The following is an 11038-nucleotide window of genomic DNA, read 5'->3' on the forward strand; positions in this document are numbered from 1 at the left end:
GTGACCTGAGATTTGCTGGAACAAACAGACGGTTGGGGGCGCTGGTGCTTGGGCCTGGCTGTTTGGATATACTCCAGGTTTTTGTGGTCTGTCCACACTACGAATGGTTCCTTTGACCCCTCTAACCAGTGCCGCCATTCTTCAAGGGCGAGCTTGACAGCCAACAGCTCGCGGTTCCCAATGTCGTAGTTGCATTCGGCTGGGGTTAGCCGACGGGAGTAGAAGGCACAGGGGTGCATCTTGTCATCCTCAGCTGCTCTTTGAGAAAGCACTGCACCCACTCCCACGTCTGAAGCATCTACCTCCACCACAAACTGCCTTGCTGCATCTGGCATCTGGAGGATGGGAGCAGAAGTGAAACGTGTCTTGAGGATATTGAAGGCCTTATCAGCAGCTGATGTCCATTGGTACGGTTGTTTAGTGCTGGTTAGCGCCGTGAGTGGTGCAGCCACTGTGCTATAGTTTCTGATGAATCTCCTATAAAAGTTTGCAAAGCCCAGGAACTGTTGCAACTTTTTCCGAGACTCAGGAACTGGCCAGGAAGTGACAGCCGACACCTTCGTGAGATCCATCTGAATGCTGCCCTCGGTCACCACATACCCCAGGAATGAAACGGTTTTGGCATGGAACTCGCACTTCTCTGCCTTCACGAAAAGAGAGTTCTCCAGCAGGCGGCGCAGGACCAACTGGACGTGGTGCGTGTGTTCTGACAGAGTCTTTGAGAATATTAAAATATCGTCAAGGTACACAAATACGAACGTATTTAGCATGTCCCTGAGGATATCATTCACTAGGGCTTGAAAAACTGCTGGGGCATTGGTGAGGCCGAAGGGCATGACGAGATATTCATAGTGGCCTGTTGGTGTGTTGAACGCTGTCTTCCATTCGTCTCCCTCCCTCACCCGCACCAGATGGTAGGCATTGCGAAGGTCCAGCTTTGAGAATACGGTGGCTCCCTGCAGCAGTTCGAAGGCAGACGAAAGTAAGGGCAGTGGGTAGCGATTCTTAACCGTGATGTCGTTCAGACCCCGGTAATCTATGCATGGACGAAGAGAACCGTCCTTCTTACCGACAAAGAAGAATCCCGCTCCTGCGGGGGAAGATGACGGTCTGATTATCCCGGCGGCAAGAGAGTCATTAATGTAGTCCTCCATGGCCTTTCTTTCCGGGGCAGACAGTGAATAAAGACGACCCTTGGGGGGTGCTGTGCCAGGCAGGAGATCAATCGCGCAGTCATAGGGTCTGTGTGGGGGTAGAGATGTCGCCTTGGATTTGTTGAACACCTCTTTCAGGCTGTGGTAACAGGCCGGAACATTGGATATGTCGGGGGTAGCGCTAGATATTTCCCGGTGAACGGGCAGGGTGGCCCCCCTTAAACAGGTCTGGTGACAACTCCTTCCCCACTCACGGACTGTTCCGGTCTCCCAGTCGATGTGGGGGTTGTGCTGACGGAGCCACGGGTATCCAAGGATGAGTGGTTGGCCAGGTGAGTGTAGGAGGTGGAACTGGATGGACTCCTGGTGGTTTCCTGACAGCAGGATTGTCACAGGGGCGGAGATGTGAGTGACAGTGCCAAGATGATGCCCATCCAGGGCTCGTGCAGGAATGGGTTGTGTCAGTTGATGATGGTTCACGCCCAGTTGCCGTGCAAGCTCAGGGTCCATGATGTTTGCTTCAGCTCCGGAATCCACAAGGGCGGCCAACGTATGAGTGGTGTCGGAAAGCTGAAGGCGGAGATGAAGCAGGGTTTTTCGGATGGAGGGAGACTGAAGATTTGTTGAGCTCACCCGGATCTCCCCTACACCTGGTGAGCTGTGGCTTTTGCCGGACAAGTGGCGACACGGTGATTTTCACCACCACAGTAGAGGCAAAGGTTGGAGCTTAGACGGCGTCGACGCTCCTCGGGAGTCAGAGAGGCACGGCCAATCTCCATGGGCTCAGGCTGATTGAGTTGGCTTTGGGACTTGACAGGCAGGGGCTGGACAGAGGAGGTATCGACCCGAGTGCGGATGGCAGGTTGACTGAGACGGCCCTTCTCCCTCCTCCGGGTCTGTATACGGCGGTCAATGCGGACGGCAAGGTCAATAGCGGCATGAAGCGTTGAGGGCGGGTCATGGGAAACAAGCTCGTCTTTGATATAGTCCGCCAGGCTGTGGAGGAAGGCTTGCACCAGTGCCTCTGGGTTAAACGAGCTTTGACTGGCCAGGGTACGAAAGTCAATGGAGAAGTCTGCTACTGTCCTATTGCCCTGACGGATGGTGAGCAGAGCTTGTGACGCTTCGGCTGTTGGCGAGCCAAGGTCAAAGACCTTTAACATCTCCTCCTCAAAGGCACTGAAGGAGGCACAGGCTGGGGTTTGCCGGTCGAATTCCGCCGTTCCCCACAACCGAGCTCGACCGGTGAGATGTGTGATGACGTACCCCACCTTGGCTCCCTCTGTTGAGAAAGTCCTGGGCTGTAGTGCGAACTGGATTCGGCAGCTGCTCAAGAATGGTCTTACTTGCTTCTGGTTTCCATCAAAACGTTCTGGGTTCCCAATCTTTGGTTCAGGAGCGTGGGGATCTGGTGGCAGCACTGCCGGGCCTGCAGCATTGGGACCTCCAGCGGAGGGATGAAGGAGTGTCGGTGGTACAGGAACAGAAGAACCAGGGGTGGGTGCAGGTGGAGTAGCCGGATTTGAGAGTAGTTGCAGGGCTTGGACTAGCTGTTGTTGCTGCAGTTGGAACTGTTGCTGTTGCAGCTGAAACTGTTGCTGCTGCTGCTGAAGCTGTTGCTGTTGCTGCTGGATCTGTTGTTGCTGCTGGTTGACTAGCTGGAGAAGGGAAGCGATGTCGCCAGCCATCCGATTGATGTCTCCCTCAGTGCGTTCCAGTCGCTGTAGGGCAGTCATCTCTGGCTCTTCCTCCATCGTGGTCAGGGAGTGCGCTGGGTCCATGATGGTCAGATCGTTCTGTCAGGGACAGAAGACGACCCAAGAGCGCAAGTTCAAATTCAGAGTTGTTTATTGAAGGGGTTCAGGGGGGGGGAAGAGGAGTGAGTGTATCTTGAGGTCTTCGGAGGTGCCGGTTCCAGGGGTGCTAGGAGTGCCAGGGGTGTCAGGGGTTCCAGGGGTGCTTGGGGCTCAGGGGTTCTTCAGGGTCCTGTGGGTTACCTGGGCTCCGGGGGTCACCAAGTGTCCGGGGGTTTCCAGTCCAAAGTGCCTAGTGTGTGTGTCCCCCAGTGATCGAGCGGCGTATCGGGCTGAGGGTGGTGAAGCGTCTGGGCTCGCTCGTCTGGTGGTCGGAGACCTGGGGGAACACACACACAACAGCAATATGAATGGCAGGCAGTAGTACAGACCAGGGCTGGGCAATAATCGTGGTGAGAGACAGAAGGCAGAATCGAGTTACCGGAGGGGCTGAAGATTGGAGAGTAGTCGAGATCCAGAAGGCAGGTCGGGATAGCCGGGGCAGTAGAACAGGGAGGCAGTCAAGAACGGATCGGAATCACAGGTAGGAGTCAGAGGGTAGACAGACAGGCAGGTTACTGGTCCAGGTATGAAGACGATCTGACAGGGCTTGGCTGAAAAACAGGGCTATATATACTGGGAGAGGTTAGTGGAGAAATGCAGTGCAGCTGGCAGAGTAATTAGAGCAGAGTGGGGCAAGGTGAGGAAGGTGAGTGGGAAATGCAGCGCAGCTGGCCAGGTAGCAAGAGCAGAGCAGGGCGGAGCCAGGTGGAGCTCGTTAGGCAGAGTAGGGAGAGAGTGAGCAGAGTGGCAGAGAATTGAATGCAATTAAGATTGTTACCCAGGGGAGAGAGTGCTCATGACAATTACAAACAGACAGGATAAAAAAATGATGTGACGTGATCTTTAGAGACAGAAGAGGTAAAAATAAAAACAAAGCAGATTCCAAAAAATGGTATTTTGTGAATAAAATCAAAATGCTTTCATTTTCAAAACATTCAACCTGTTAATAAGATTGTGCAAAGACAACACATCAGTTGTTAAAGTCAGAATGATTGTTTTGAGGAAAATATAATGTGCTTGCAACAAAGTTATTTTTCTGTGCAATAGATGTTTTCAGCAGCTCAACTGGTGTTCATCTTGTTTTCCTTTTTGTTATCCTTAATATATGGCATATCCTGACTGAAAGCTTGCCATTTTTATAGCCTGTGTACTCTTATGATGGAACGACACTGTTGGAACATAGTAGAGAATGCAGCAATATCTAACGGCTGTGCTCCCAGATATAATACCTTGGTAGCTATGTATGCGGTTTAAAGTCTGAATATATCATCCAGCATTCAATTTCATGCTCCACATGAGTAAGAGGACTATAACCAAGGCACAACTTAAAAAAAAATTAAAACTTTTTTTTTTTGGTCTTTATTAATGATAGGTGGGCAGGAAGTGAAGGGAGAGAGAGATGGGGAGGGGTCGGCAAATGACCCAGGCCGGGAATCGAACTTGGGTCAGCTGCACGGCAGACAAGTGCCCTACCGCTTGGCCACGGCAGGCCCCAACCAAGGCACTACTGCACTCTGTTACCATCATATACCCTGTCTTTTAGACTGATCACTAAATCAAGCTAAAATATTCATCTTCTGTGTGATCTGCAGGGTGCATGACCCCATGATTTAATGATTTTAAAAAAGGATGAAATATTTTCCATTCTGTAATCATAGGACAGTTTCACATGTCTTCTGGGTCCATCCACAATGATCTTTGCCACATGCAACACGGTTAAATATCTGAATGATGTGCATTAATCAAGCGTTGGGTAGGGTGCTTATTGACAATGGGTATTTCATGATCTCATAACTCATAACATTATTTCACAGAGCGCTCTATTACAGAAATAGTCCTTATATGCCTGGATTTTTGATAATTCAATCTTTCTATGTAATAGATCAGTAGCCCCTCAACATATTCACTTCTGAGTGATACAGCCTCTCAGTGATGGTCTTTAATTTCTGCATTCATGTTGGCAGTCAGTATAGTTCAATTTAAATTGATCTTCCTTGTGTTACTTTGCAAACCTATCCAACTACAACATGTTTTGGCCCTCTCCCAACTTTTTTTTTAGATTTGTTGCATGGGTCAAATTTTAAATTAACACATATTTCCCTCAAAGTAATACAGTACTTAAGCCTGGCTTTCTCAGTTGATATGTTGGCCTTGTTCTATTGTCTATGTAATGCATGGATTGAATGTTTTGAAAATGGCAGCATTCTGCTTTAATTCACAAAATACCAAGTGTCCCAACTTTTTGGAATATGGTTTGTATGTAAAAACAAGCTATCAAGGATATAATATAATGCTCTATACATCAAGTGCAGACAGTTTGGAATATGTGGTTGAGATCACTTGTTAAAGGTGTATGCCACTATTTTGGGGCTTAATACCGTTAAAATCGTTGGCCGGGGTTTATAAAGGTGGTAAAGTGTCTTATTTTTCATGTTAAGTGTTGTCTTGCTTTAAGACAAGTTAAAAGAGGGAGTATGTCGCTAAGCTAGTGAAAGTTAATGGATCCGAGTAGCATGTAGCATGCTACTCGGATCCATTGACTTTCACTAGCTTAGCGACATACTACCTCTTTTAACAAGACAACGGCTTGCATGAAAAATAAGACACTTTACCACCTTTATAAACCCCGGCAGATTATTATTATTATCAGATTATTATTATCATTATTGCAGACAGGAGTTCTGTTAAACTGTTTAAGCACCATGATTGTAAGAATTGTGGTATACAGGTAGGGTTGCCAACCGTCACTTGAAATACGGAATTGTCTTGTATTTAGAAACAAAATCACGGTTCCTTATTGAGCTGAAACGGCATGCAATTTGGTTACAATGCAGGAATTGCAGCTAAGAAAAAAAAATGTTCTCAATATGATTATTGGTATTGTTTTTATTATTGTTGTTGATGTTGTGTTTTCTACTGAGTCTAAAAGTATGTGTGTGTGTGCGTGCGTGTGTGTGCGTGGGTGCGTACATGTGCGTGCATCAGGTGTGATGGGTGTGGATTCTCCTAACTGTAGCTACGTGTCTCTCCTGAACCATTTGGGGGTGGGACCTAATAACCACATCCACTCCGCGCTGCGTCCAGTCAAAAACTGGTGGACTCCCACCTACGTCATGGTGGACCTATACCTCTACGTCATCATAGACGTGGTGAGTATGTGTGCACATGTCTGTGTGTGTGCGCGCGCGTGTGTGTCTGTGCGTGTCACAAATTGGGTTTTCAGGAAAGGAAAGATAATAAATGCAGGGCCGAAAACACGAAAAAGGAGCAGAAGTAGTAGTAGTAGTAGTAGTAGTAGTAGTAGTAGTGTGTGTGTGTGTGTGTGTGTGTGTGTGTGAGTGTGTGATCAGCAGCAGCAGTAGTAGTAGTAAGAGAGAGAGAGAGAGAGTTGAAGGCTGATGTGTGTTCTGTTCCTTTCAGAATGAGAAGCACCAGAGTCTCACGACTGGATTTTACACGACTATGGTGAGTACTGAAGACACCTTTGAGGAGTACCATCACAAATATGTGATTAGAATTTTTCCAAACTTTTGAATTCTCATAATGATGTTTTAACACAGACTTCTATGGGAGCTGTAGAGTGTTCGAGTAAAATTCTAGAAGAACTGGGAGAAAGTCATTACTCCTCAAAAGGTTAAGAGCAGGGGCGCCTGCAAAACTGAAGAGTCAGTTACTTTGGTTCACATCACAAACATCCGCTGTAGGCCTACTTGGACCATATAACGGCCTGGGCATTTCTCAGAATTCTACAATGGCCTGATAGCATACAGAACAAAGTATTTTGGGGGACTGTGCAAGAGTATTCAAATAGGCTACTTGCACTTTTCGTTTTGAAGTCAGTCTATTGATGAAAACAAAGCCTCAACCTTCATATATAGGGCTATTTTCATTTTCATTGTTTTCAGAAAGGAGGCATAGATAACTTTGTAAATGCACAAAATCAAAAGACAGATTCATTTGGTGCTTTTTTCCACTGCCGTTGGATGTCGAGAATAAACATGAATGCGTCTTAATCCATGCCCTGTTTACCGGGTATCATGGGAGTTGTAGGCCCTAGTTTATTTAGTATGCTTGCTGCATTAGCAAGCCTTTTAATTGTTCTCCGGCAGTTTATTCTTCTTCTTAATCTACATTCTTCCATTTCACCTCTGCCTATGGGATTCTGTTGATCTGTCTCTCTGTCTGTCTCCCTGTCTGTCTCATCTCCTGACTTGTCTGTCTGTCTCCTCCTGACCTCTACGTCTGTCTGCAGTATTAGACATGTCTGTCTGTCTCCTCATTTGTCTGTCTGCATGTCTGCCTGTCTGTCTGTCTCCTCATCTCTCTGTCTGTCTCCTCATCTCTCTGTCTGTCTATCTCCTGACTTGTCTGTCCGTCTCCTCCTGACTTCTATGTCTGCCTGCAGCTTTGGACCAGTGAGTTTCTGCGATGGGACCCTGAGCACTTCTGTGATATCTACTTGATGACAATACCCAAGGATTACGTCTGGATACCGCCAATCACTGTTATGGAGAGGTGACTGTGTGTGTGAGCGCGTGTAGTATTGAGACTAAACTTATCTACACTTGACAGTGTGTGTGTGTGTGTGATCTTGAGACTATGCTAAGCTATACTTTGTGAAAGTGTTAGCATCTGCCAAACGTGTGTGTTTATGTGTGTGTCAGGACTGTAGTATTTGAGTCCGTTTTTCTATGGACTTGGACTTGTCTTGGACACGCTATTAGTATGACATCGACTTGTCATGGACTCAGATTCTGGTTTTGCAAAATTAGCCTTATGGACTCGTCCGTCATGGATTCCAAAGTGGAGCTGGAAATCCAATAACATACAAGTTTGTCTTTGAATGCAAGGCATACCTTATACCTAGATTACCCTAATGTTCATGACATTGATCCTTTTCATTGTTTAACACTGACCGACATGTGACTCAGACTTGACTTGAACTCTAATCTTTTTGGACTTGGTCTAGTCTAAACTCAAACGTCTTTGGACTTGGACTTAATTGCCTGGTCTTGGACTTGTCTTTGACTCTGCAAAGGTTGACTTGACTACAGCCATGTTGGGGGTCATCCCTATGTTCCCCGGGTCCTATGTTCCCCTCTACCGGGGAACTTAGGACCCTTTTTTCCAAAAAGGGTTCTATGTTCCCCGCTGCTTCCAAGTAGACTGCTGCCGCATGGCAAAGCGCAGGTTGTTGTTGCAGCTCTGTCAGGTTAGGTTTAGGGATAGTTTTGGTCAGGGCACACATTTACAACTCAGAAACATTGCATTTCTGACAGGTTAGGTTTAGGGATGGTTTTGGGAAGGGCACAATTTGAAAACTTGTAAACATACAATGCTGGAAACATAGAACCCTTTTTTAGAAAAAGGGTCCTATGTTCTCCACTCCCATACAAAGACAGGGGAACATACTGTAGGACCTGGGGAACATACAGTAGGTACGCTCCCCCCTGTTGTGTGTGTGTATACTGAGCTAATATTGAGCTAAGCTACACGGAACATGCCAGCATCTGCCACTTCCTATGTGAATGTGTGTATTTGTTTGTATGCGTGTGCATGCGTGCGTGTTTGCCTGCGTGTGTGTGTTTAGTCTCGAGACTAAGCTAAGCTTCGAGGAGAGCTCCTATGTGAGCCTCCAAGCGTCTGGTTTGGTTGGCACTGGAGACAGCTACAAGATCACCAGCACCTGCAAGATGGAGCTCTTCAAATTCCCCTTCGACACCCAGCAGTGCAAGCTCACTGTACTAACCACCCTCAATACCAGTGAGTATGTCTGTGTGTGTGTGTGTGTGTGCGTGTGTTCCCTTTAAAACACTTTTTTTTGACTGTCACAGGAAACGCAACTGTATCGACCTACCATTCATGTGAATAGCGTCACTAACACATTTCCAGAATAGTTATTTCATTTGCTATGAAACTATTACATTCAAGGCTTTATGCAATACATCGGTTCTACTCACAACCCTCTGTGATCCACCCGAACTGCAGCTAGGTAAACGCTTAGGGTGTCAGACTTGTTGCCGGGTTGACTCCCGAAAGGGCCAAAGGTTGCCGGTTCAACTAGTCCTGACCCACCAGGTTCATGGGGGGGAGTAATTAACCAGTCCTCCTCCATGACTGAGGTACCCTGAACCTGTGTGAGATAAGTAGTTGTTCTCACTAATCAGGATATGCTTTGCGGTTGGAATTTCACGGGAGAAGAACACAGCTTGAAACAATAACTTTATATCAAAAATATATGGGCTTTTATTTTCACCAAAATAAATATGCACATGGGCAACAAACTGAAAGATACTCAACATAAATAACAGAAATTCTGCATCCAACGATAACTCAGACTTCAAAATGCTACGACACATACATTTCACGACACACTGCTTTCTCTGGTTACCAGCAGTTGTCTAAATGAACATAGCCATACAACTAGCTCCTTCTAGCTCCTCTCCTCAAGCTACCCATTCCCGGGTATACATACACACTTCAATCATTCAATTAACCAATGACTGATAGCTTACTAATTACTGACAGGTACCTCACCTGATTACATTGCCGTTTTCAACTCAATACAATTAACATAACATAACAGAACAGAAATCACAAACAAAGGAAAATCACAGTTGCCCAAGCAATCCCCCACCATCATACACAATATGCATTTAAATCAGTCAGGATCAAAACATTAGTCCATTATTTCACCCGACTTCAAGCAATCACCACCAGAGGTGGAACGTAACTAAGTATTTTTACTTCGTTACTGTACTTAAATGTTTTTTTCTGGAATTTGTACTTACTTGAGTGAAAATAAAAATGCAGACTTTTACTTTTACTCAGTTAAATTTTTTGACAATTACTTGTACTTTCTACTCCTTACATTTCTAGAAGAAGACTTCGCTACTAGTTACATTATGTATCTGTAGCCTCAGCTTTGGGCAGGGAGGCGGTACCAAGCCCCTCTTCCAAACTGACACCCAGACAGACAAGATACTTTAAAAAAACATCAACAGGACTCCATAGTCATGTTCAAATAGAACCAAAAACCATTGCAGAAACTTTTTTCCTATTGGATCAAGTTGGCAGACATGGAGAAAGACAGCCATTGCACGAGTAGGCCTACTTGTACTTTTGTACCCAAAAAGTAGATTTAAAAGTTAGTACTTAGGACCTTTACTTAAGTACATTTTTGTTATACAACTTTTACTTTCACTTGAGTAATTTTTTCGCAGGGTACTTCTACTTTTACTTAAGTACACAACTTCAGTACTTCTTCCACCTCTGATCACCACCTGTCCGAAGTCACGGTGATTGGGAAATTCTGCTCACGTGGTGCGCGCTTTCCACGCAAGAGTCAAACCAACAGATGGAAACGAGAAACGCAGTTGCTGAAGCAATGTACAAACTGTCCGTCCTTGTGTGTGCCGATGCGCCAGTGTGTGTGTGTGTGCGTGTGCTTTGCAATGTCTCCTGTGCGCACCTTGCCTCGCGATCATCGCGGAGCACAAACAGATTATTAGATGAATTGCGCAGCTGCCCATGAATACCCAAAGTACGTATATGAACGTTTTAAAAAACTTATGAGAAGGGTAGAGTTAGCCTTCTCACAAGGCGCCATTGGGGGCTGCCCCCTTGCACGGGTGAGGCGTAAATGCAATTCCGTTGTGTGCAGTGTGCACTTGTGTGCTGTGTCACAATGACAATGGGAGTTTGGTGTTTCCCAGTTGGGCTTTCATTTTTGGTTAAGGAACCACATACATTTTAACGACTGGGGTTTCAGGATGTCACTAGGGGATATGATCCCATGTGAAATGATTGAGAAACAGTTGAGGAATATTCAATTATTCTAAAGTTATGTAGTTCTCCATTAAATATGTATTGGGTGTGTGTGATCTAGCATTAAATGTGTTTGTGAGATACGAAGATGGTAAATACACACACAACATACACAGTCCCACATACAAAAATACAAACAGGAACAAATACAAAGGCACACACACACACACACACACACACACACACACACACCCTAAACAT

At 46.0% G+C, this 11038-nt stretch overlaps 1 protein-coding gene across 1 annotated transcript in view; it reads left to right on the forward strand.

The window, feature by feature from the left end:
- The first annotated feature begins 5941 nt into the window (after nucleotides 1-5941).
- Nucleotides 5942-11038, forward strand: part of LOC134467588 (5-hydroxytryptamine receptor 3A-like) — a 10553-nt gene continuing 5456 nt past the window's right edge. The window contains exons 1-4 of the mRNA XM_063221429.1: nucleotides 5942-6159; nucleotides 6431-6475; nucleotides 7416-7525; nucleotides 8601-8773. Coding sequence (XP_063077499.1) covers nucleotides 6001-6159; nucleotides 6431-6475; nucleotides 7416-7525; nucleotides 8601-8773 — 487 coding nt within the window. The 5' untranslated portion in view covers nucleotides 5942-6000. The remainder of the gene's footprint in view (nucleotides 6160-6430; nucleotides 6476-7415; nucleotides 7526-8600; nucleotides 8774-11038) is intronic.

Source organism: Engraulis encrasicolus, chromosome 17 (genome assembly GCF_034702125.1).
Source record: "Engraulis encrasicolus isolate BLACKSEA-1 chromosome 17, IST_EnEncr_1.0, whole genome shotgun sequence".
In the NCBI taxonomy this organism is placed as follows: domain Eukaryota; kingdom Metazoa; phylum Chordata; class Actinopteri; order Clupeiformes; family Engraulidae; genus Engraulis; species Engraulis encrasicolus.